The 27,296-nt window shown below is 42.9% G+C and overlaps 1 protein-coding gene across 2 annotated transcripts in view; it reads left to right on the top strand.

Moving 5' to 3' along the window:
- The window catches only part of LOC134860995 (fibronectin type III domain-containing protein 4-like), a 33,958-nt gene extending 24,133 nt beyond the window's left edge, over positions 1-9,825 (top strand). Inside the window, exons 3-7 of one of the 2 annotated variants that reach the window (XM_063877943.1) lie at positions 1,325-1,426; positions 5,508-5,610; positions 6,175-6,264; positions 7,077-7,217; positions 8,168-9,825. In XM_063877943.1, the coding sequence (XP_063734013.1) occupies positions 1,325-1,426; positions 5,508-5,610; positions 6,175-6,264; positions 7,077-7,217; positions 8,168-8,256 (525 nt within the window). In that variant the 3' untranslated portion in view covers positions 8,257-9,825. Of the gene's footprint in view, positions 1-1,324; positions 1,427-5,507; positions 5,611-6,174; positions 6,265-7,050; positions 7,218-8,167 lie in introns of both variants that reach the window. The other variant, XM_063877944.1, reaches the window with a different exon arrangement.
- Positions 9,826-27,296: the final 17,471 nt, after the last annotated feature.

Here is a 27,296-nt window from a genome sequence, read left to right as displayed (position 1 = left end):
AGGGATTTGGCTAAGTATGAAGTAAGATAGGGAAATGTATGAGTAGAAGGGAGAGGGAGGGTGGGTTGAGGTTGCGGAGACAAGTGATGTCCCGATGTTTGACAGGATATTAGTAGACTGTCATTAGAGACGGGGTTGAGGCGTGGCCATGAAAGTTAAGAAATAAACTTTATTATATATGACTGGACCTAATTGTGGATTTCAGAAAGTTGCTCATAAGAACAGCATAGAGAAAGCAATCCTTCAAAATAAAAGTATTTTGAATAAAACTCGACGCTATATTGAAAAATCACACATTGTACATTGTTACAATCAAAGCACCGAGAAGCTGTCTGCTTCGGTTTTCCCGTCTTTGTAGTATGGAAACCTGCACAATATTATTCCAGAACAATCCAAACATTTCACATTTTCTCACACCAAACCTCTCACACCTGCACACGGAGGTAAGGGCAACAGTAAACAGGACACTTCAACTACAATTCTTATTTTTGAGAGATATATTTCAGAGCCAGTGTCAGAACTAAATGGATTTAGGTGTTTACATTGCTGTGTTTTAACAGCTTTGATTATAATAAGATTAAGTTAAATCTATAAAATTTTAATTTCTATAAAACTATTTTTTTTTAAATATTATATTTTTGGCTAGATATTCATGAGTATGGATTTCAAGTCTTTATTAACTTGGATGTCAATTTTGTTAAGAGTGATTTAGCAGAGACTGCAAATATGAATTAAAAATGCTGCATTTATTGATTGGAAATAAGAGAAAGAAAATGTATATTAGGGACTTTTATATGTTGTTTTTAAATTTTGAGTATTGTATTTTTCGACATGTCTCATTTTAAATGTGAACATAAAACAAAAAAGTGATAGTAAGTGGATTTCAATGAGGTTGTCTTAGTATTTTCCAGTATGCTAACATTTTTTAAATAAGAAAACACATTCATGCTAAAATGAAAGCATGCTTTTATCCTGTAAACCATTATAAAGCTTAATCATTCTGTACTAACCTGACAACTAAAGAGTATTTAAAGATGTATCCAGGTGTATAGGAGGGAGTGTTTGTTCATTAATTCTCCCTTTAAGTCTTCTTTCTAGCACCAGCAGAATATTTATTTTCTTCTGTCTCTACAGAATGATTATTGCTGGTGTTACCTTGCCTGCGGACCTTATTTCCCCACAGTGAGACATTAAGTGCTCAGCTAAACAGAAGTTACACAGAGGATTTAATTTGCATCCATAAAGCCTGTCTTGTAGTTGTGAAATAATAATGTTGCACTGGTGCAGCGTTTTTTTTTATCACCTGTCCTTGTGTTTGCACCAGAGGCAGGACGGCCTCATGCAGCGCTCCATCCGAGAGGTGAACACGTCCAGCCGCTGGTGTGTGCTATGGGACCTGGACGAGGACACACACTACAGTGTGCAGGTGAGGGGCACACACACAACACCACACACCCACACTATTTGTGATAGATTTGTAATTATTCTTTAAAAATACATATTTATGTAAAAATGACCATAAATACTATATTTTTTGTAATAGTTCACCACGAAGCAGGTTTATACATCTTTATTTATATTCAATAAATCATAAAAGTTGGCATTGATAAAGAAACATAGGCATTTTAGTAAATAACTTTCATACTTATTAAATTCCTCTCGCTGTATAATTAACTGAACACATCAAACTCTTTATACAGCTCAGATCCTCTCTAGATGAAAGCCAGTGCAGATCCTCTCTAAATGAGAAGTATCTACTGAGACTCCATTATCATGACTCTGTTAAACTTTTTATAATCTATTACGCCTTAATAGACTGACGGCGATTGTCCTTCAGCGTAGCCTAGGACTCGGTTAAATGTGCTCGTCAGCAGGCAGCCGTCCTGCAGGAGAGTCATTGAGCAATGCACTGATGGCTCGCCAGCACCGGGGGGGGGGCGACCTTCTCTCAGTACGGTAAAAAGTTCCCATTCATTAGTAGGTATTTTTATTTCAATTTCAAGGACAGTTCAAACTTACATTTCCTTTCTTTCTTTTTTGGATACTTAATCTTTATCTAAGGATTTATTTTGTGTTTTGAACCCCCCGTCTGCCACTTCTCTCAAATGTCTTTCAACTAGTGCTGTCAAAGTTAACGCGTTAAGTTTGGCGATTAATTGTAAACATTTAACGCATTAAAAAAATGTAACACAATTAACGTGGTTTTGTTTACTTCCGGTGGCGGCTGACCCATAACCTTTGGTCACGTGCGCGGGCAATACCAAGGCAATTTGCACAGTTTGCAAAGCCGAATTTAATTACCACAGAAGTAACACGTCTTTAGCGTATCACCTCAAAGCAAAACACCCTGCTGAAATTACATCACGTGGCACTCGTGGGCGAATAACGAAACCTGTAAGTGAAAAGTTAACCAATTCCTTGGTTACTTGGATAGTTAAAAACTGCCGCCCAGTTATCACAGTAGAGGATGATGGACTGGGAGAAGTAATTTGTGTTGCATCGGGAGATACCTCTTATGATTTACCCTCGAGAGGAACCATCGTGTCAAGAATAAACACGTTGTATGAGGATGAGAGGGCAAAGCGGACGAACATGCTTGAGCAAGCAAAGCACATCGCTGTCACAGGTGACCACTGGACGTCTATCAACAACGATAATTATTTGGGTGTCACAGCGCATTTCATTGATCAAGACTGGACTCTGCAGTTGTTTGCACTTCCTGTGAGTAAAACCAAGGAGCGACAGTATGCCGAGGCATGTGCTTACCATTTTCTGGATGTTGCAAACGAATGGGAAATCAAGGAAATGTTGACCACACACTGCACTGACAGCGCTCGTAACATGATAGCTGCCGCGAGGCTACTTCCATTTGAACACCTGCCTTGCATGGCCCACTGTCTGCAAAGAACGGTCACAGTCTCACTTAAAGAGAGTGGATTTGACCAAATGTCGCAAGATTGTCGGGCACTTTAAGCAAAGTCCATCTAACGCTCAGGAATTAAACGAACAGCAAGTTGCACACGGACTCAAGCAATAATCACTTGCTCAGGACGTTGCAACAAGATGGAATTCTATGCTGGAGATGGTAAAGAGGATGCAGAGAAACAAATCTCCACTGACCACTACCCTGGCGCAGCAAAAGAGCAAGGTTGCCATGTTGACTGATCAGGAGCTTGCCAAACTGCAAAAGCTGGAGGAGCTACTTGAACCTTGCAGGTAAGTTATTTATTTCTTGTTTCTCCTCCGTCTCTTTCTTTCTCCCTATCTCCTGTGTACAGTATATGTGTACCGTTTTCTCTCTCTGTCAGGTGTGTGCTCTCTCTCTCTCTCTCTCTCTCCATCTCGTGTGTTTATGTTGTTTTCTCTATCTCCCTCTCTCTTTCACCTGCGTGTATGTGTGTGCTGTTCTCTCTCTCTATCTCGTGTGTGTGTGTGTGTGTGTGTGTGTGTGTGTGTGTGTGTGTGTGTGTGTGTGTGTGTGTGTGTGTGTGTGTGTGTGTGTGGTTCTCTCCCTCTCTCTTTCACCTGTGTGTGTGTACTTGCACTGGTTGGAAATGTTTAACACCTTGTGCTTTCCATTGCAGATATGTGACTGAACTGCTGGGGGGAGAGCATTATGTCTCCTGTTCAGTGGTCTTGCCAGCCTTATGCCACTTGTTCAGACTTATGGAGCCCTCAGACGATGATCCAGTTTATCTTCTGATGTTCAAGAAGTCTTTTACCACAGACCTAGCTCAATGGAACGATAGCACCAACCTCAAATGACTGAAGATCACTACTGCCCTTGACCCTAGGTTTAAAGACCTTAAGTGCCTTCCAAAAGATGAAAGGAGTGAGGTGTGGGCTTCAGTACGTGATGTGATGATGAGAGAGACACATGCACAACAACTACCTGCTGAGACAACAGAGGAGCCATCACCAAAGAAGAGGAGGAGGATGTCCATGTTGCTGTGTTTTTCTGATTCGGATACAGATGACGAGGAGGAGTCCATAGACCATTGTCTGGATCGCTAGCAAGCAGAGCCAAAAATGGACATAGAGGGGTGTCCACTACAATGGTGGTCAAAGAGAGAGGGAGCACATGCCAGGCTGGCACCCATTGCACGCAAGTACCTGTCAATCCCTGCAATCACAGTGCCTTGTGAGAGGTTGTTCTCACTCTCAGGCCACATCATTAAAAAGAAGCGAGCTTCTTTGTCCCCTGATAACGTAAACAAACTGCTCTCCCTCAGTAACTGGCTGAATGTAAAGAAGGACTAAGTAAATTATGTCTATGGAGTGAAAAATGTTCAATGTTCTGAATTATGTTTTGTATTTGCACTGTGCATATGTGCACTTTAAGCCCTTAAAATGGTCTTTGAATTTAAATGTACTTTCTCTGTGTTTATTCTACCTTAATTTGATGATTGATTTTACATAAATAAATATTCATTATAAGCTTCAGTCTTAAGTAGAAAAATGCAATTAATTTATTGATAGATTAATCGCGATTACGGTAATGACAGAAATGTGTGCGATTAATTAGTTAATTTTTTTATTCGATTGACAGCCCTACTTTCCACGTAACACTTGTTGTCTCTAACCTTTGGGTTTATTGCATGTAAAACTTATGATTTTTGGTTTGTTATTTTATTTTTTCTTGATTATCATTTATCTCTTTTATGTATTTGTTTATTTTATGTTTTTGTTTATTATTAACAAATGTTTTTTGGATGGTGAATGTAAAAAGATAGTCTTTCATGTTTGTCTTGTGTCAAATATGACATAAAATGTAAAAACACAATATATATATTGTAGTAATAATGATATAATGTATTTATAATTGAAAATGTATATTGTATGTGTTAAAAGATTTTTTTGATAATTTAGTTTTCAGATGTGTATTCAGGTAGATCATTTGTTTATATATAATTTGTAGGTCAATAATATTTTTAGTTTTTCAATTTGATACTGTTGAAGTTTGTACAGTATAATAATTATCTTGTTTCATTTCATTATGATTATTATTATTTTTATTTACTCGTTCAAAATTAATCAAATAATTTGGAATGCAGCTACACCGCCCGTGTGTGTAATTGTGCCACTGTTATGCTTCAATCAAACTCCTCCACAGTTGCCAGAAAAAATCTTAATGTTCAAATTGAAATGAGACTCACGCCATCAACCTCGTTTATTCCTTAATCTTTGGATTCTCATTGAGCCTTGTTGGCTGAAAATAAGTCTCCAAATGAATGTTTAGCTAAAATCTATATTGGCTCTTTTATCTTCTAAGCCTCACAGTGCTGCTCGTCCTCCAACAATCACTCATGATCCCAGCCAAAGACTCCGAGCACCATTTGCTGCTCGCTAAATATACCCTCACCAGCCAGTTCCTTGTCAGCGTTACATTATGTCATCCTCTGTCGATGTGAGCAGGGAATGGGGATTGTTGCTTCTGGAAATAACTTTTGTGAACAACTGAGGAGTACTGCTTAAAATAAACTCTTTATTTTTTGGGGGGTCTCCAGGTGCAGTCTGTTGGGCCGCATGCTGACAGCCAGCCTAGCCGAGCCGTCCACTTCAGGACTCTGGAGACGAGCGACCACTATCCAGCCGGAGTCCTTGACCAGCGTAACACACACACACACACACACACACACACACACACACACACACACACACACACACACACACACACACACACACACACACACACATACACATGTAGAGAGACAAGAGAGCAAGCTTAGAAAAAGAAAGGTTAAAGTTAATCCTCAAAAAAAACACCTTCATCAATCTTAATCTCCCTAATTGCACACGAATATGCATAAAATAACAACAACCCCCTTGACCTGGATAAGAAATAAACATGTTTTTAAAGCGAAAGTTTGATGCTTTTTGAAGTTTTGCTGAGAATTTAATGAGAAGATTGATACCAATAGGTGCTTTACATTTTAAGCTACCGCCAGTGAGCTTAGTTTAGCATACCGACTGAAAACAGTTTTTTCTTGAAATTATCACCTTTGTTTTTTTAATCACATTTCACTTTCAGCATAACTGGCTTTGTATTAACTGCCGTTTGTATTCATACTGTTTGTTTTTCAGCCGTTAAAGTCAATCTCTGAAGCACCCCTCCCCTCCTCGTTTTGTCCTTGTTGATAAAGCGTGTGAATGTGAACCTGTGTGTGTCCTCAGATGAACCTGCGATGGAGGGCCTTGGCATGAGGCCTCACCTTCAGACCGGAGAGCTGCTCATCATCACCACGGTGCTGCTGCTGTGGGCAGGTCAGCTTATCAGTGCTGGAGGAAGTATACATGTCCTCTACTGCAGTCAAAGTACTCAGATCTTGTACTTGAGTAAAATTAGAAGTCCCAGAGTGTAGGAATACTCTGTTACAGTAAAAGTCCTGCATTCAAAATGTTCCTCAAGTAAAAGTAGAAAAGTATTCTCATCAAAATGTACTTAAAGTAGCGACAGTAAAAGTATTGATTGTGCAGATTGGTCCATTTCATAATAATATATCTGATGTTTTATAATTATTGATCATTAAAGTGTTATCAAAGCTGGTAAAGGTGCAGCTAGTTTTAATGACTGTATACTGCAGGGTAGCTTGTGAAATTTGGAACTAAAGTCTGATTTAAGGGTTGATTATATTTCACATCATTAATCTAGATCTGTAAAGTAACTAAAGGTATTAAATACGTGTAGTGGAGTAAAAGTACACTGTAGTACCTCAAAATATCACACGTGGACTTACATTTGATCATGTTTTGAATCCATACTGATTTTTTAGTGTGTCATGAGATTAATGTAAAAGCAGGTTTTTGCTTCTGTAGTGTGGTTGACGTGAGGCTCATTTTGAACTATTACCTAATGATTGTTTTGGAAAGAAAGACTAATAATTCCGCTAAAGATTAAAAAGAAAAAAGCTGTTAGTAGTCTATCAAATGTTGGGACTGTATGCTGGCAAAGCAAGACATTGAAAGGCCTCACCGTAGACCGAACGGTTACTTGATCAACGTAAATATACTCCCTTCTCTCCTCCACATCTTCTTTATCCTCCCTGCTAGCTGTCATCGCCCTCTTCTGCCGACAGTACGACATCATCAAAGACAACGACTCCAGCAGCAGCAGAGACAAAGCCAAGAGGCCGCTGGTGCGAGCCCCCCCGCCTTACTACAACCCCTCGCCCGGCAGCTCACCCATCTACCACAACGGAGCTGTGCGCAGCAGCAGGGTGACTCACTTCCTCATCTTATCGTCTGCCTCCCTTTGAAAGCACATTTCTGTATCAGGCAGGATCATTCCCGGCTGCCAGAGCCTTTGTATCAGAGATCTCCTAGCAACAAGTGTGGCTAAATATAAACCAGCAGGCTGCAAACATTGGGGGCGGGTAGGGTTTTTTAAATGAGCCATATGACAAGGTAGATTTGTCTGCAAATATGAGATGGTAAACTTGAGCTGAGTCAGATCAGGCGGTTACAGTAATCACTAAGGGCTCTTAAGATGACAAGGTGGAAAAAAATCTATAAGCGGTGGATTGATCAGCTGCATTTGAGACTATTAACCCTTAGTTTTCTTAGATTTTAGAAAATCCTCCTTTTACAATGTATTTGTTAGAGCTCTTTATTGCAGTTACATTATGTTAAAAGTGATTAACCTCAAACCTGCGACTCTAGGTGACTTATAAATGTTTTATCCCCAAAGGTCAGCCTGATTTATTTGGTATCTTTAGCATTAATCCTTGAATTTAAATTTAACTCTGTCAATTAAAAATACACTTTCCCTGCACACAATGAGTTTTAATTAGGTTAATTTAATGGTCAATTAAATGTAACGGCTTAAACTGTGTGGTGATGCATGCTTATTAAGAAAGATGTTTAATTTAGAGGCTAAATCCATTCAAAAGTTGTTGATTGGGCACTCGAGATAAGTGGAAAACAAAAATAAAGCATGATTCATGTTATGTCGGGCTCCTTCGTCATTCGCCCCTCATTTTCAACTTATTTTTTTTTTTGCTTGATCACAATTAAGTGAACCTCTGAAATGTCAAGGTCATTAATTGGCTCATAAATCTTTAACAAGCATCATGTGAAAATGAGTCACGCACTCAGATCTATGTTCATGTATGTGCCTTTTCTGTTTATGATACATGTGTTTATGTCCCTCTCTTCTTTTTTGTTTCAGCTCCACAGAGCCTCCTCCTCCATCAGCATCATCAGAGTCTGACTTCCTGTCCAGCAGAGGATGGGTGGAGTCAAAGATTTGTGACATGAGGAACTCGAGTGGGATTATCCTGACACACGGAGGATTTATAAACCTGACTAATTTAATGTAAAATATGAAAGCCTGAGAAGGACTCAACCTGTGGAAGAAATGGACAAATACTGCCCTCAAGTGGCAAGACTGCAGATTGAAACACACTTATTTTCACAGCTTTTCAAGGAGGATTTCCACGTGAAAAGACACATTCTGACCTGCAGGGAAATTACATTCCTGTTGTACAAAAATGCAATTAATTTTATGGCTTTTTCCTCGCTGATTTAAAAAAAATGCACACATGCTAGCATGTTGGCATCAAAATAATTGTGTGTGTGTGTGTGTGTGTGTGTGTGTGTGTGTGTGTGTGTGTGTGTGTGTGTGTGTGTGTGTGTGTGTGTGTGTGTGTGTGTGTGTGTGTGTGTGTGTGTGTGTGTGTGTGTGTGTGTGTGTGTGTGTGTGTGTGACATTTAAATTAACCTCATCTGTATTTTCACCTCCTTGTTAATAGTAGGCTAAGATGTACAGCATACAACAGAAATAGTGTATTATATGTAATAAGACTAAATTCATTTTTAAATATTGGTAATTTAAATGTTATTCTGACTAATAATTTGAATGTATGGGATGATCTCATTAATAGTTTAATTAAATAAAACCATTTACTGTATTGAATGTAGTCAGCTAAGTTTAATCAAAGTATACTGTTATCACAGTCTTAAATAATGGCAATGTGACTAAAACTGTTGAACAAATTAAGATGTTTAAACAAACTATAGTAGCTATAGGAGAAAAATATACCCTTAATGGTGCCTTGCTCAGGGACACCTCTGTAGCACTTGGTCTTTCGGGGACTTGAACCGGTGACCTTATGGTTTCGAAGCCAAGTCCCTATGAACCGCCCTGCATTATAACCAATATTCAATTTTCAGGCTGCAAAACAAGTCTTTTTATTTTTGTTTTTAATGAAGAAAGGTTTTTTTTTTGGTATTGTGGCATTGTAAATGGCATAAAAAAAAGGTTAAAATGCAATTTAACCAGATTAACATCTTGATACAATCCAGATTAGAGTTATGTAAACTGCCATAGTGTATTAACATAAACTAAGATTAGTCATCGGTTCCAACTTTATATACTTACATTTACCTGAAACATAGTTTTAGTGATGCTGCTGCAAGATCTCTTGCTAAACAAAAGAAATAAGTTGCAACATGATGAAATAAACTGGAATTTTATGGCCAGAAAGAGATGTCTTAACATTTTAAAACATCTCTCCTTGACTTGTTTTTACACAAAAAAAACTACAACAATTAATAATTCTGATTGAGACGTCGCGTTCGTCTCCTCACATTCAAAGTTCATGAAGGTTAGACTCAAGCAAAGACAAATTAAGCAAAGCACCCCCCCCCCCCTCCCGCTACGTCAGATGCTCACAGATGATTTGTAATCCCTGACAGCTCTTTTTTGAATGTACCAGTGAAACCAGTACATGACGGAATATACAAATGTTCCGACAGATTTTTATTTCAAAGCACCTCCTTTATTATCTATGTGGATCAAGTGTCAGATTATAATTTATCTGTATTCTCCAGTTTCAATAAAAAATGGAAACATGGTGTGGTAGTAGTGAATGTACACACACTGATTTCTATCAGTTCATGCAGCAAGATTATTAATGGATAGGTAAATAATAGATACCCTGTGTGCAGACATACATTTTTAAATGTTTTTAGTCAATATCTGTGCACACATAGGAAGAGGAATTTTCCAATAATATTCTCCTGCAATAGCGAAGGCTGAAGTTTCGGGACTCCAGTCGTGGGACCACATTCCTAGGACCCTAGCTTTTCGTGACACTGCCACCTAGGGAATTAAATCAGAATCAGAAATACTTTATTTTTCCCAAATTGGGAATTTTTTTATCCGCAAAAGTCCAACCAGCGAGTAGTGAGTCTACTACACAGCGAGTCTGTTTAGACATTGTAATGCTTGGTATTAACGATCTAGAAATGCATTACGGTTAGGGTTAAGTGTGACCAAGCAGTAAGGCAACAGGACACAGGAGTTGATTAAAGAAACTGGGGTTTTTATTTACCCAAAAGTCCAAAGAAGCCATTGTAAACCAACATTCTCTAATGACTAGGCCTATAAAAGAGGTCAACAGAAAATACCTCAAATAAACATAACATCACCTTAACAGGTGTTAACTCAACAAACTGACCTACTACAATGACAGACCAAGGAACGTTTATATTGACTCAGCCAAACCAAGTAGAAACCAAGGGGTAATTAAGATTAGCAGCATACACAAAGGACACTGACAAACCCAAATCCCCCTTTGACATTGAAGCCAGTGTTTTGTCCCAATCCGTCCCAATTGGGTGCTTGCAGTATTCACTGAGAGTCCTCAGTGCTCAGCCATGCCTTTTGCTGAACCAGGAAGTAACCTCCCCCAACGACCACGTTAACTCAGAGACAAAGAAAGTAATTAATACAAACAAATACTTATGTTAACTGTGCTAACATGTTTGAAAATAAACTAAGTAATGTCAGATTACAATCATATAAAGAGTTTACCATTGAAATCAAATGTGTGGTAATTGGCATGTTTTACTGCAGCCGAACTGAAGTGAATCTACTGAAGGTGATGGTACAGTGTAATTGTTTTACCCAGTGTGGCTGTGGCCATCACATTAGGGTTAGCTGTATCTAACGAATAATTGTTTGTAGTACCTTTTAATAGAGTTGGAAGCTATCATAAGCTAACAGATGATTGTTTGTATTGCATTAAGACTATCATAGTTAACGTTAGCTACTCACCTCAATTCAAGACACCGGAATTGTTTTTAATGTAAAACTAATAAAACTTGAAAAGAAATTCACATTACTTACACTCTGATTGTCATCCTTCTTCATATCTCCAATTCGGTAGGGGGCAGTGTCACGAAAGGCTAGGGCCCTAGGAATGCGGTCCTGAAACTGCAGCCTTTGCAGGAATATACTGTGACGTGAACTCACCTGCAGGGGCACTGATTAACTGAATTGGCAACAGGTGTGTTAATCACAGGGCAGTGATTCACAGCTGAGGGATAAAAGTCAGTGGAGACACATGAATCTAGGTTGGAGGACGCTAAACCGCACTCTGTTGGGTGCGAGGGTGTCGTTCGTAGCTGACTAGAGCTGCCGGCGACGAAGACAGCCAGCGCAGGATAGACGTTCAAGCGTCAGGATCGGGAGGTCTGCTACCTCCTATATACAGTGGGGAGAACAAGTATTTGATACACTGCCAATTTTCACGTTTTCCCACGTTTTCCCAATCCAGAAAATCACATTGTATGATTTTTAAGTAATTAATTTGCATGTTATTGCATGACATAAGTATTTGATACATCAGAAAAACAAAACTTAATATTTGGTACAGAAACCTTTGTTTGCAATTACAGAGAGCAGACGTTTCCTGTAGTTCTTGACCAGGTTTGCACACACTCCAGCAGGGATTTTGGCCCACTCCTCTATACAGATCTTCTCCAGATCCTTCTGGTTTCGGGACTGTCACTGGGCAATACGGACTTTCAGCTCCCTCCAAAGATTTTCTATTGGGTTCAGGTCTGGAGACTGGCTAGGCCACTCCAGGACCTTGAGATGCTTCTTACGGAGCCACTCCTTAATTGCCCTGGCTGTGTGTTTCGGGTCGTTGTCATGCTGGAAGACCCAGCCACAACCCATCTTCAATGCTCTTACTGGGGGAAGGAGGTTGTTGGCCCAGATCTCGCGATACATGGCCCCATCCATCCTCCCCTCAATACGGTGCAGTCGTCCTGTCCCCTTTGCAGAAAAGCATCCCCAAAGAATGATGTTTCCACCTCCATGCTTCACGGTTGGGATGGTGTTCTTGGGGTTGTACTCATCCTTGTTCTTCCTCCAAACACGGCGAGTAGAGTTTAGACCAAAAAGCTCTATTTTTGTCACATCAGACCACATGACCTTCTCCCATTCCTCCTCTGGATCATCCAGATAGTCATTGGCAAACTTCAGACGGGCCAGGACATGCGCTGGCTTGAGCAAGGGGACCTTGCGTGCGCTGCAGGATTTTAATCCATGACGGCGTAGTGTGTTAATAATGGTTTTCTTTGAGACTGTGGTCCCAGCTCTCTTCAGGTCATTGACCAGGTCCTGCCGTGTAGTTCTGGGCTGATCCCTCACCTTACTCATGATCATTGATGCCCCACGAGGTGAGATCTCGCATGGAGCCCCAGACCAAGGGAGATTGACCGTCATCTTGAACTTCTTCCATTTTCTAATAATTGCGCCAACAGTTGTTGCCTTCTCACCAAGCTGCTTGCCTATTGTCCTGTAGCGCATCCCAGCCTTGTGCAGGTCTACAATTTTGATGTCCTTACACAGCTCTCTGGTCTTGGCCATTGTGGAGAGGTTGGAGTCTGCTTGATTGAGTGTGTGGACAGGTGTCTTTTATACAGGTAATACGTTCAAACAGGTGTAGTTAATACAGGTAATGAATGGAGAACAGGAGGGCTTCTTAATGAAAAACTAACAGGTTTGAATTCTTACTGGTTGGTAGGTGATCAAATACTTATGTCATGCAATAAAATGCTAATTAATTATTTAAAAATCATACAATGTGATTTTCTGGATTTTAGTTTTACATTCCGTCTCTCACAGTTGAAGTGTACCTATGATAAAAATTACAATTACAGACCTCTACATGCTTTGTAAGTGGGAAAACCTGCAAAATTGGCAGTGTATCAAATACTTGTTCTCCCCACTGTATATTTAGTGCAGGGGTTTAGTGAGTGCGAGCTGCAATCTCTCCATATGCACAGCGGTTCCAAAGCAATACAGACGCCAGCAGATGTCGTCCAGCAAAGCCAATTCCCAGGGAGTGGGACGGCGTCGTAAGTGTAGACCCCGGGGGAGGGTCTCGCCGATCTGGCTGGTTAAGTATTTTATATTGGTGTATGTCTGATATTTTAGGAGTATTTTAGTATATGGAGGGAGAGCAGCAGGGGAGAGGCTGCCACAAGTAGGAGCTTTCGCCCTAAAGGGTGATTGGTTAATTGTAGTGTGTATGTGCCGTGTGTGTTGACAATTGCTGAGTTGTGTGCCTCCGGTAGAGGGTGTTCACGTGCCGTGTTCTTTGCGTGGTGTGCCCTGATACAGCTATTAACATAGCCCTGGGTTGGGGTGTATAAAGTGGACTCCACATCCTAGTGGGGGTTTCTTGTGTCCCGTGGGTACGCCTCCTCTCTTGTTCTCTCCTCTTCTCTTAACCCATGAACTGTGGTCATAATAGAAAATTGTCCTATATTTTGCATAAAGCTGTCTGTATTTATTGAAAGGTTCTGACTAAGTGGTAGTGTTATCCTGCCACACCTTAGCGAATCCAACAAGCATTACAATCACTTCTTCAGGTATACAAAATGTGATCAACATCATTTGCAAGACTCAAAGCTGAAGCCGATCAAGCGGCATTAATGGAAGGCATGTTTTGGATAAGAGACATCCTTTGGAGGCCAAAAGCATCTTTTTTCTTCTTCTCAATCTGTTAGACGGAGAGAAGTTCTCTATCCCTGCAGTAATCTTTGTAACTGCGAAAGAGGATTTTGATGCCAAGTACGACAAAACAGAGTTTCCTGAATTATCCTAGGTTGAAAGAGTTGGATATCGAAGACAAGTGTACATATTAAGGTACATTTGGATTTCCATTGCATTGTTTTATAAACCCTCTATGGAAGGCATTATGATGCCAGTTGGGCAAAAAAAGTATGGAGTGTTTTGGTGTCATAGAATAGACCAAATTAACACAATCTAAAGACATTTTCAAGAAATAGTTGTTGGGAGGTATTTTTGGGAGTGTGTTGTTCTTTCATCCAACTTTGCATGACCCATTTAACAAAACCATCTCACTGGTTATGGAACTTCATGAAGCAGCTCTTCTCAGCAGGGAAGTATAGGACCAACCTGATCTAAAAAAAATACGAGAAATGACCACGACCCTTAACACTGTATTACGTGGTTGAAACACGGAATCTGCTAAATTACTTGTCGGCACCACGGTAACAATCCCAATTTAAAGTAAATTAGGATCCTTTGTCGTGGATCCTAATTTCCCTGGTTCAACAGCTTCCCTCCGTGAGCCTGGAATCTGCTAAATTACCTGTCGGAACCACTGTAACAACACCAGTGGTAAAGTCAATTAGGATCCTTTGTCGTGGTGGACACACAAATTCCCTGATTCAACCCAACACGTTCTCACTCCCAAGTCGTCCTATAGTGACATGTCAGGATCCCTTGGCGTTACTTTCAAACACATTGGGAAGCCCTTAGGTACATTTCCAATTTGCAGTGTAGTCCCATAGACTTCTATAGAGCAACCTAAACGTCGTTAGTAGAAACTTGAGATCGTGAGGGAATGCTCCCCGTTGCGTTGAAATTCAACGACTATGGCCTGTTCTCTGCTGAAGCGTATAATGCGAGACAGCGTCGCACTTAATACATTATGCTCTCTATATATTGTCTTCATTACAACCCAGTATCACGGCAAGACGTGAACATGTCACGTTGGTCCACGCTGGGAGACGTGAAGATGAGACGTTTCGACCCCTCAAAACTTGAGTTACACGCTATTGTTAACACGGCCCACAAAAATGATTATTAAATTAACCGAATCAGGAATTGAAGATTCAAAATAGGCCATTTAATACAATAAGCTTGACCTTTTTCAGCAGTTAACACTGTTTTTTATCCCCCACCACCTAGTGGTTTAAACACGTTATTATTGTTTTAGTCATTGCAATGCAAGTAGGTATGAGTATTTAGTCCAAATCCTTGATATCAGACGGCAATTGCCTACACTACTTAGCTCTTTGACAGAACTTGTTAGATATTTGGTCACACTAGTTTGGCACTTTGTTTTACTATTTGAACAAAACATTTTACTCGTCATTATTTTTCAGCAACTAGTGGCACTTTTGTCCGACTAGTTCCTACATAAGCCTTACAAGTGACGCCAGGAGCGGCACTAGTAGCATTAAAGTCCCAACGTGTAACTAGTGGCTCTCTGACCGTATTAGTGACGCTAAAAGTCTTACTAGTTAAGTAGTATTGTACTGCCCTCGCAGTGCATGTGCCGATGCAAGGCTAGACAGTCAGATAACGGTTAGCTAGAAGCCCTCCAAAAAACCACAAGGCTTGACTTTTCTTGTCCTTTAATGAAGTCTTATTTTTTCCAACATCACCGTAAAACTGCAGATTACAGAAATAAACACACTTTACTTACTTAAAACACAGTGTGAGTTGGCATAGAATGAGTACATTTCAATTAGCCTCCACAAATGAACAAACTGAGAAGAGTTAGCATGTTAACACAAAATAGCATCTCAGCATGAGCTAACGTTAGCGGAGTAGGCTATACTCATAAAAACACAACAAGTAGGTCTTGATATAAAATACACATTTGACCACTTATAATACTTACAGACAAATATTCTCCAAGGCAAAAGCGTTTGTAACCTTTGACAATATGATTTTAACAGTCTGCTTATCTGTCTGTGCGTGCCTCAGCTCTCCTGAGCATGTAATGAGGAGAACAACCGCGCTGGTTACATAGCTGCTGCTAACGCACTGAGCGCTCACTACGATGCGGTTTCTCGAGACCAAAGAAAAGACCACTCACTCTGACGCAGTTTCTTACAACCAAGAACATACACTTTTTAAATCTACGTAGCCTATGAACTGATGAATTTTAACTTAACTTATTACTTTTAACTTTTTCATCTGCAAAGGCAGAACAAGTATGCTGCAAAAACTCTGACGTGTTAATTAGTTACAAAAAAGAAGCAGAAAATTGGCGAAGTAGTTAACTAGTGGCATGCATTTTTCTGCACTAGTAACACCCAAAATCACTCACTAATTAACTAGTTGACAGCTCTTTTGACCTTACTAGTTAACCAGTGAGGCTCAAAATGTCTACTATCCATACATCCATCTTCTCTCGCTGATCCGTCAGGGTTGCGGAGGTAACAGCTCCAGCAGAGAGCCCCAAACTTCTCTTTCCCTGGCCACATCAGCCAGCTGGGAAGATTCCAAGGCGCTCCCAGGCCAGCGAAGAGATATAATCCCTCCACCTGGTCTTAGGTCTCCCCCCGGTCTCTTCCCAGCTGGACGTGCCTGGAACACCTCCCTAGGGAGGCGCCCAGGTGGCATCCTCACTAGGTGCCCGAACCACCTCAACTGGGTCCTTTCAACGCGAAGGAGCAGCGGTTCTACTCCGAGTCCCTCCCGGATGACTGAACTTCTCACCTTATCCCTGCCAGCCACCCTGCGGAAAAATCCCATTTCGGCCGCTTGTATCCTCCATCTCGTTCTTTCGGTCATGACCCATCCTTCATGACCATAGGTGAGGGTAGGAACGAAGATGGCCCGGTAGACAGAGAGCTTTGCCTTCTGCAGTACCGCTCCCACTGTTCCGATTCTCCGGCCCATCTCATGCTCCAGGCTTCTTGTTCCCTCACTCGAGAACAAGACCCCGAGATACTCCTTCACTTGGGGTAAGGCCTCATTCCCTACCTGGAGTGGACAATCCATCGGTTTCCTGCTGAGAACCATGGCCTCAGATTTTGAGGTGCTGATCCTCATCCCAGCCGCGAACCGATCCAATGAGTGCTGAAGGTCACAGACCGATGAAGCCATTAGGATCACATCATCTGCAAAAAGCAGTGGCGCAATCCTTAGCCCACCGAACTGCAGACGCCCTCCCCCACGACTATACCTCGAAATCCTGTCCATGATTATCACAAACAAGATTGGTGACAAAGCGCAGCCCTGGTGGAGGCCAACAATCATCGGAAATAAGTCCGACGTGCTACCGAGGACCCGGACACAGCTCTTGCTTTGGGAGTACAGAGATTGGATGGCCCTTAGTAGAGACCCCCTCACCCCACACTCCCGCAGCACCTCCCACAGTATCTCCCTGGGAACCCAATCATACGCCTTCTCCAAATCCACGAAATCTCCATTGTTCCTCCTCAATCTGAGGTCCTTAGAGTAAACTTTCCCGGGGAGGCTGAGTAATGTGATGCCTCTGTAATTGGCACACACCCTCTGATCCCCCTTTTTAAAAAGAGGAACCACCATCCCGGTCTGCCACTCCTTTGGCACTGCTTCCGACTTCCACGCAATGTTGCTGAGATGTGTCAACCATGACAGTACCTCAACACCAAGAGCCAGTTTTCCAACAACTTTGGTGCTGACCGAAAGTCCTTCTCCATGGCTTCTCCAAACTTCTCCCACACCTGCTGCTTTGCCTCGGCCACAGCTGAGGCTGCTGCCCTTCGAGCCTGTCGATACCTTACAACTACGTCAGGAGTACCCAGGGATAACATATCCCGGAAGGCCTCCTTCTTCAGTCGGACGGCTTCCCTGACCAACGGTGTCCACCAGGAGGTTCGAGGGTTACTGCCCCTTGAGGCACCTAAGACCTTGAGACCGCAGCTCCCCGCCGCAGCTTCAGCAATAGAGGCTTTGAACACTGCCCACTCAGGTTCAATGTCCCCAGCCTCCACAGGGATGCCTGAAATACTCCGCCGGAGGTGTGAGTCGAAGGCCTCCTGGACTTGGGATTCCTCCAGACGTACCCAATTCACCCACACTACACGTTTGGGCTTACCAGGTCTGCCCATAGGCTTCCCCTGCCACTAGACCCAACTCACCACCAGATGGTGATCAGTTGACAACTCTGCTCCTCTCTTCACCCGAGTGTCCAAAACATGTGGCCTTAGGTCCGATGATACGATAACAAAATTGACCATGAACGTTCTGCCTAGGGTGCTCTGGTACCACGTACACTTATGAGCATCCTTATGTTCGAACTTGGTGTTTGTTATGGCTAATCCATGACTAGCACAGAAGTCCAGTAACAAACCACCACTCCGGTTCAGATCGGGGGGCCATTCCTCCCAATCACGCCCCTCCAAGTGTCTCCATCATTGCCAACGTGTGAGTTGAAGTCTCCCAGCAAGACTAAGGAGTCCCCTTCGGGAGCCCCATACAGGACTCTTTTCAGGGTCTCCAAGAAGGCCGAATATTCTGAACTGCTGTTTGGTGCATAAGCACACAAAACAGTCAGAGTTTTCCCCCCATAACCCGCAGGCGTAGGGAGGCAACCCTCTCGTCCACTGGGGTAAACTCCAACAAAGCGGCACTCAACCGGGGGCTTGTGAGTATCCCCACACCCGCTCGGCGCCTCACACCTTGGTCAACTCCGGAGAAGAATAGAGTCCAACCCCTATCAAAAAGTAAGGTTCCAGAGCCGACGCTGTGTGTAGATGTGAGCCCCACCAGATCCAACTGGTAACGCTCCACCTCCCACACAAGCTCCGGCTCCTTCCCCCCCCAGAAAGGTGATGTTCCACGTCCCCAAAGCCAGCTTCTGCCGCCCGGGTCTGGTCCGTCGAGACCCCTCTGCTTTCACTGCCACCGTTCTGGCAGCGCACCCGACCCCATCGCTGTTTCCCGTAGGTGGTGGGCCCGCGGGACAGGGAAGCGGAGGTGTTGCCCACGTTGCTTATTCGGGCTGTGCCTGGCCGGGCTCCGTGGCAAGCCTGGCCACCAGACACTCACCGACATGTCCTCCTTCTGGGCAATGCTCTGAGGTCTCCTATTGGCCCTAAGCTAGACCGCCAGCCAGCTCACATTTTAAAATAGGTTTTTAAGAATCGGAGCTTAAAAAAAAGTGTTTTTTAAATATGATCATAATTACAAAAATATAAAACAAGTATTTTTGTAATTATGATCATATGACTGAATATCAATTAGGTAAGAACATTGAAGATGTTGTTACAATTAGAAAAGAACTGCCTTAGAACGGCAGACAGATCCTGTTCAAAACATGTTATCAAGGTGCAATTTGAAAGGTGCTTGGATTAGTGTAGCTGCTACACTAATCAGCTACACTAATCCGTCCGTTGCGGTCCGCAACCAACGGACCGCGGTCCGGATACGGACCCAAATGCAATCCCATCCGGACCCGGAATAAATTGTTAAAATATTTTTAATTTTGACGGGAGAATTCATTTTAAACCGGAGCATTATTTTCCCCCCTATCTGACACAACAGTGATTTTACCAGCACTACACTGAGCAAGGATTGGAAGCTACAAACCAATCGCGTACGAGTCATACTAACCACATGGTTCAACTAGCCAATCAAATCACCAGCTTGAACTCAAGCCGAGGTTTGAAGCCAGTCAGCCAGGCACAGACATACACGCAGTGTGATAAGGAAGAGAAGGTGAAAGGCAAGCGAAAAGCGATTGAAGCGAGAAACGCAGGGAGATGATACAGGAATACAGGGCGTGAGTTATAGTCAGAAGAGGTGCAAACACTATGGCGCTTTCAAAAAAGAGAAAAGTAGACGCCGAAAATAGAGCGTTCAACACGGAATGGACTGATGCATACATGTTCATTCTTCCGCCTGCGAACACGAAACCAGTGTGCCTCATATGCTCCGAAACCGTGGCACTTATTAAAAGTGCCAATGTCAAGCGTCACTATGAGACTAGGCACAAAGCATTTGACCAATCATACCCACCTAAATCCGAACTCCGGGCGCAGAAAATTCGAAGTCTCACTGCCAGTGGCGGCTGGTGAACATTTTTTTTGGGGGGGCGCAGTTGGGCGGCACGGTTTAAATAGCACTTTTTTAGAGGTTAAGCTTAAGACAGTTGGTTAGGTGGCTGCGGCCACATTCGTGCTTCTTACATTTTTGTGTGAAGTGCTTTAGATCCTTCATCCCGGTTGTAGTCCAAAGTGTTTCAGTCCCAGGACTTTGAAATAACAGACAAGGGAAACAAAAAAAGGCATTGCTCACTGTACAACCAGCTAACCAATTCCGCTTAGCATACAAGTTTGAGGAGAAAGTCCGAGTGTAGGTTCTCCCGCGATCAGTGGTCGTCTGTTGAATGTTTAAATCCGGACGCTCGGGTCCCAAGTCTTTCAATTTCTTCTTTTCGACATCTGATAGTCGATGAAACGGTGTTTTAAGTAGAGCTTGCACGGAGTTCTCAGCCATCGATGTCGCCATATTCACTCAATCTAAGTTTCAGCTAGCTACGGTGCTGCTCTTTACGCTTGTGGTTAGGGAATGATCAGTGGCGGTGCGTCAATAGTGGGCGCTTGGGCGCCGCCCACCCTGACTTTTTGAGTTAAAAAACGTTATATATACAACATAATTGAAATAAGAAATGTACCGTGTTTATGGGTTAAATGTGTATGGGAGACCACTGTCAAGAACCGCTAAAATGTGTCCGGACATAATATATTGCCATTCGCCTTTTCTGAGAATAGGCAGGTCGGCTACCGTCCGTGGGCGCCGATAACATGGGAGTCTTATAGGAGAGCTTATACTTTTCTCAGTCATTTTAGCAAGGATAGCTTTTCATTGGGGGATGGCGCAAAGATTTGCGCCCACAGCCAATGGCATTGTTTCTTAGTTCAATGTGACATTCTTAGATACGCGATTGGACTATTTCGGCGAATCAGCATCGTTATCATTCCCAGTGGCGGCTGGTGAAAAAAAATCTTGGTGGGGCTAGTGTGCCAACAGATTTCCCTGCCTAATCTAGCATAAGCATTCAAATGAACAGTCGGAAAATGACTACAGTTCCACAATAATAATTTAATTTCACAGTTTCCAGCTTCACAGAAAAAGTAACAATTTACAGCTATATTAGACTTTATGCTATCAAATACTATACAATACAATCAAGGGATAAATTAACAACAAGGGTATGATTTCAGCTGAATCTATACAAATCAACAGTGAGTGAGTGAATGAGTGAGTGTGGGTTGAGGAGAGAGAATGAAACAGAACTTTCCTATTAAAATGTAACATATACAAAGAATTTAGAACCAAGTTATTTTCAAAACATTTTACATAAACAGATTATTTTAATACCCTCTCTCAAGGAAAAATGCATTTACTTGGAGAAAACAGCATCAGTGCCATACAGTTGTCATTGCATGTCACAGCCTGAGAGAAACAACAAAGCGTCGTCGCGCGTATTTTTTCCCCACGTAGCGTAGGACAGAGTCTGGGAGTCGCACTACGACTTATGTAGCTACAGCAATCCTAAACCTTCACGCATTTTACGTAGCAGTTGGGGCTAAATTTCCAGCGCCCCACCGGCGTTAAATTTGGCGACGTTGATAGGCCAATTATTCATAATTTCCCCCTAGCAACCATAACCGGATTGGCTGTTTAGCTGCCGGTCAGGGGCACTTTGCCGATCGCCCCATGAGAGAATGATACACTGTCTGTCAGTGGAAATTCACTGTTTAATGAGTGTTAGTTGGTGGAAATGTTGTTTAAATGATTTAAATTGCATGTAGGCACTCACACTATTAAGTAAAACTGACATTGATTTAAAAAAAAATATGCAAAAAATATTTTTTCCCCTCAACAGCTGGTGGGGCAGAGCCCCAGCGCCCCCTATGGGCCAGCCGCCTCTGCCTCTGTGACAAAATAGAGAAAATACCCCTGTCAGCCTACACAGCCACAAGGAGAAGTGAGATACTAGCTCAAGATACACTGTCCCAGCTGGAAGATGCTATTTCTAAGGCACCGTGTGTAGGCTTGGCTGTGGATGAATCTACTGATGTGTCTGACAATGCTCAGCTGTTAGTTTACATAAGATTCTTAAACAGGGAGAAAAATGAGTTCTGTGAAGACCTCTTAGGCCTGACTCCCCTGCAGACCACTACCAAAGGAGAAGACATCTACCTGGCCATTAAGGAAATGCTATCAAAGCGAGGAATAGAACCAAAACAAGTCATATCAATAACCACTGATGGAGCCCCTGCCATGATAGGTAGAGAAAAGGGAGCTGTAAGGTTGAAACAAGACAACGCTGACCTCATCTCTTACCACTGCATTATTCATAAGGCTGTCCTTTGCTCCGCCCTGTCAGATGAGTATGCTGAGGTGATGAAGACAATGATGAAAATCATAAACTTTCTCAGGGCATCTTCTTCTTGTCAGCATCGCATGCTCAGGGAATTTCTCAAAGAGGTTAATGCAAACTCTGATGATCTTTTGCTCCACAACAATGTGAGATGGCTCAGCAAAGGCAGGGTGCTAGAGCGATTTTGGTCAATTAGACGTGAAGTAACAGCTTTCTTGGAACAACTGGAAAGTCAGAAAGCAGCAAACTTTTCTGTCTTTCTAAATGACGAGAAAAACGTGGATATCATAGCTTTTTTGGCTGATATCATGTCACACCTGAATGGGCTTAATTTGCAGCTGCAGGGAAAGAACAATTCCATTTGTGATCTGATGACAGCTGTCCGCTCATTTCAACAAAAACTTCAGCTGTTCAAAGAAGATCTGCAAGGAGACTACACACACTTCCCAAAAGTGAAAGAACAGGTGCAGGGCCATAGAGATGTCTCCTCTTTTGTTGACTTTGTTGACAAGTTGATTGAAAACTTCAGCAAACGCTTTGATAGCTTCAGCATTGGAGAGGAGCTCACCCTCTTCATACAGAATCCATTTCTCATCACTGATGTCAGAGCATTCTCAAATGATGTCGCACATCACTTCAAGTGGGCAAACTCTGGGCCTCTCCAGATGCAAATTATTGACCTCCAGGCAGACGTGGCCCTGAAAGAGCAGTTTGCAAGAACCGAATGTACCACCTTCTGGCTCCAGATTGTTTCTGAGACAGCTTTCCCAGATCTGAAAAAAGTGGCCCTGTTTATCTTGACCATGTTCGGCTCCACATACAGCTGTGAGGCAGCGTTCTCTACAATGAACATAATAAAAACAAAATATCGTTCCACGCTCACCAATGAGCATCTGCACATGTGCATGAGAATGGCCTTGACCTCCTTCAAGCCCAGATTTAAAATGTTGGCAGGGCAAGCCAAAGCTCAATTCTCACACAGCAGGGGAAATGATAGGGGGGAAGACAGATGTGAGAGAAATCTGTAAGAGAAATAGTTAAGGTGTTTTGAGAATGTTTTGTTGAGGAGAAATATTGAGATTGTTCAATCAAAAGGAAACTGAAGCTGCTATTTTTTCTTAAGCACTTTCTTTGTTTTTGAATATATTAAATAGTTAACATGTTTTGAGAATGTTTTGTTCAGGAGAAATATTGAGATTGTTCTATCAACAGGAAACTGAAGCTGCTATTTTTTCTTAAGCACTTTCTTTATTTTTGAATACATAATTTAGTTATTTTTTATTTAAACTGCAGCCTCACAAGGTTATCCTGTGTTTAAGTGCTAATAAACTTCTTTGAAATGATTTTAACCTGTATTATTATTTTTTTTTAACACAATTTATTCCGATATCGTCATACTGCAAATAGACATATGATGTTCCGGACCTCTGCTTGAGGAAATGTATTTGAACTGGACCTTTTCATAGTTTTCTTGAATACCCCTGGTGTAGCACGTTGATAACAATCACAGCTTTCCTATGAGGAAGAGAGATCGCCGAGATCTACCACGTAAACCTCCTTAAAACATGGTGGCGTCTGCTTCTCGGGCCACCACGGTGATAGAGAGAGATGAGTTGGGACCGGAGGTCATTATTAACACCGAATTAGCCCCGGTCTGTTGCGGCGACCATCTCTCAACCGGTCAGAGGGCAGACGTTGCAAGAGCGGTTTGCCGATGTGTTCTCCCCGCTGCCAGGGCGCACCTCTCTCATAAACCACCGCATAGAAACGCCCCCGGGCGTGGCCATTCGTTCACGGCCCTATCGGCTGCCTGAACACAAGAGGAACATTGTTCAGGCGGAGCTTCAGGCTATGCTAGAGATGGGAGTAATAGAAGAGTCCACCAGTGACTGGTGTTGCCCTGTCGTGCTGGTACATAAGCCTGACGGGTCAATCCGGTGCTGTGTGGACTACCGCAGGGTTAACGAGGTGTCCAAATTCGATGCTTATCCAATGCCCCGGGTCGACGAACTCCTGGATCGGCTAGGCACTGCTCGTTTTTACACGACACTGGATTTAACCAAGGGCTATTGGCAGATTCCCCTTTCTCCAGAGTCGAAGGAAAAAACGGCCTTCTCCACTCCGTACGGTTTGTACCAATTTGTCACACTTCCTTTCGGGTTGTTCGGGGCTCCAGCCACCTTCCAACGGCTCATGGACCGAGTGCTGCGTCCCCACTCTGCATATGCTGCTGCTTACTTGGATGATGTCATCATCCACAGTGAGACATGGGAGCAGCATATGCAGCAGGTGGGGGCAGTGCTCGAGTCCCTGAGGCAGGCGGGGCTCACGGCCAACCCGAAGAAGTGTGCGGTTGGGCGGAGGGAGGTACGGTATCTGGGGTACCACTTGGGCGGCGGGCAGGTGCGGCCACAGATAGAGAAAACTTCCGCCATTTCTGCCTGTCCGGTGCCCAAGACGAAAAAAGAGGTCAGGAGATTCGTGGGGCTGGCCGGTTACTACAGGCGGTTCATCCCCGCCTTTTCGGAGCTGACCAGCCCTCTGACCGACCTGACCCGAAAGGGTGCTTCAGATCCGGTCCAGTGGACGGAGCAATGTCAGCTGGCGTTTGAGAGGGTTAAGAAAGCCCTCTGTGGAAAGCCGCTTCTGTTCACCCCTAACTTCTCTCTACCCTTTGTTTTGCAGACCAACGCCTCGAACAGTGGGGTGGGGGCCATTTTGTCCCAGCAGGTAGAGGGGTTCGACCGCCCCGTACTGTACATTAGCCGTAAGCTGACTCAGAGGGAGGTGAACTACAGTACGGTGGAAAAGGAGTGCCTCGCCATACGGTGGGCGGTCGGCGCCCTGCGTTACTACCTCCTGGGGCGCCCTTTCACCCTCTATTCGGACCATGCCCCGCTCCAGTGGCTCCACTGCATGAAGGATGCCAACACCCGGATCACTCATTGGTATCTGGCGTTACAGCCGTTTAACTTCAAGGTGATCCACAGGCCGGGTAACCGGATGGTCGTGGCTGATTTCCTCTCCCGCTCGGCGGAGGGGGGGGGGGGGAGTCAGCTTTCGGCCGGCGGGATCCCGGCCTGAGTCGGGCGGTGGGGGTATGTGGCAGCCGGGTGTGGTTAGAGCGCCGGCTGCTGGGGTGAGGGGAGTGGCTCGGCCGGAGACCAGACAGCTGATCGGAATCAGGTAATCAGTCTGTTAATATAAAGCATGTTGGTAACCTGGTTCTGGTCTGTCTTGCAGTAGGCTGGGTCCTGGGAAGCCGACACACCCCGTCCTGGCCTTGCCCGTCCTGGCCTTGCCCGTCCTGGAAGTGCCGCGGAGCTTTCTTTTGTTTGCACGTTTTTGACGAAATAAACGCTATTGTTTTTGCCCAACCCCGAACCCTTCCGTCTCTTGCCTTCTACCTGAGCGATCCTGCTCACACCTGAGTTTCAGCTTTATTTATTTCATGAGCACTGCTGCTAAAATGTGCAATGATCATATCCTCTACTTTTGTGTCACGAGTGCCGATGTTCTCACACACAAGCATAGGCTACGCACACCTGGACACCCGCACAAACAAAAACACACACATAGCGCATCTTCTTATATCTGAATAATTAGCATATTTGGACCTTTGGGTCTGTAAGATAAAATAGAAAAAGTGTACCAAACTAATTGTTTATCATATTTACACTGTTTTCCACTCATCATACTAATCCTGTTCCTTATATAATTATGGATAGGATAGGTTAACAATCACTAACAAAACTGATACCTTTATGGGGCCCCCAGGGAATAGGGTCATAATCGTACTGTTATTTACGCTCATGATTTGGTGAGAAGTTCAACAACATAAAGATATTTGTGCACTAATAGAAAGGGCCAGTCATACTAATAACATTCAAGCTGTATTTCAGAGCCAACATGCAGTTTCCAAGAACGGATGTTTGGTGGTACTGTGGAACAAAAACCTTGTATCCAGTCTTACCACATGATTGGACCGGGACATGTGCGTTAGTCCAATTAGTAATGCCTTTTTATGCAGTGCCAGTCAACAGACATAAAAGGTAAGTCCCAGGAGGGAGTTTCAACCCCACAGTGTATATTGACAGCATCGGAGTCCCTTGGGGAGTTCCGGATGAGTTCAAAGCAAGCACTCAGATCACAGCAGGGTTTGAATCAATAATCCTCTGGCCTACAATCAATAAAAACGTCAATTGGGTAAATTATATTTATTATAATCAACAACGATTCATAAACTACACCAGAGACGCAGTAAGAGGGCAACATGAACAGTTAGATAAAACCAGTTTGATGGCCTGGCAAAACAGAACGGCTATAGATATGATTATAGCTGAAAAAGGGGGTGTATGCAAATTATTTGGAGCTGTACTTTCATCCCCAATAACACTTCCCCAGATGGATCCGTAACCAGAGCCCTACAGGGACTTACCACCTTGAGCACTGAGATGGCAGAGAACAGTGCTATAGTGGACCCCTTTCCAGGAACCTTAGATAGGCTGTTTGGTCAATATAAAACTCTGATAATGAGCATGATTTTGGCTATAGCAGGAATGGCAACAATCCTGATACTGTGTGGATGTTGTTGCATTCCATGTATACGCGCTTTAGCCAACCGCCTAATCATTGCAGCTCTCTGAAAAGATCAAAATCAAGGTCAATTCCTTTTAAGGCCAATTATTGATGGAAGGACTTGAGGATTTGATCCCTTATTCAGACCACGAAGAAGATGAGTTTGTCTAAATGAAGAACTTTACAATATGGCTATTCTTATATAGTTAATCTTTTTTTTACGATTTGCTATTCTTATATAGTTGATTTCTGTTATGATTTTCAAATTTTTTCATTTCTTTTTACGTGATCATATTAAATAAGTGCCTTTACAGATGAGGTGAAATACAAAATGATTTGTTTACCTCATAGATGATGTGAAAGGAAGGAATTGAAGATGCCATTGAAGGATTTCAACCACAAGTATTCAATAATAAAAGATTGTATGATCATGTGTATATTTTTCTATATTTCTGTTTGCTATTTTTGATATACGTTTATGTTTATGTATTAGGCAAGGTT

Source organism: Eleginops maclovinus, chromosome 24 (genome assembly GCF_036324505.1).
Source record: "Eleginops maclovinus isolate JMC-PN-2008 ecotype Puerto Natales chromosome 24, JC_Emac_rtc_rv5, whole genome shotgun sequence".
Classification (NCBI taxonomy): Eukaryota; Metazoa; Chordata; class Actinopteri; order Perciformes; family Eleginopidae; genus Eleginops; species Eleginops maclovinus.
Note: the sequence above shows the minus strand (reverse complement) of the source record. Positions and strands in the feature narration are given on the sequence as shown.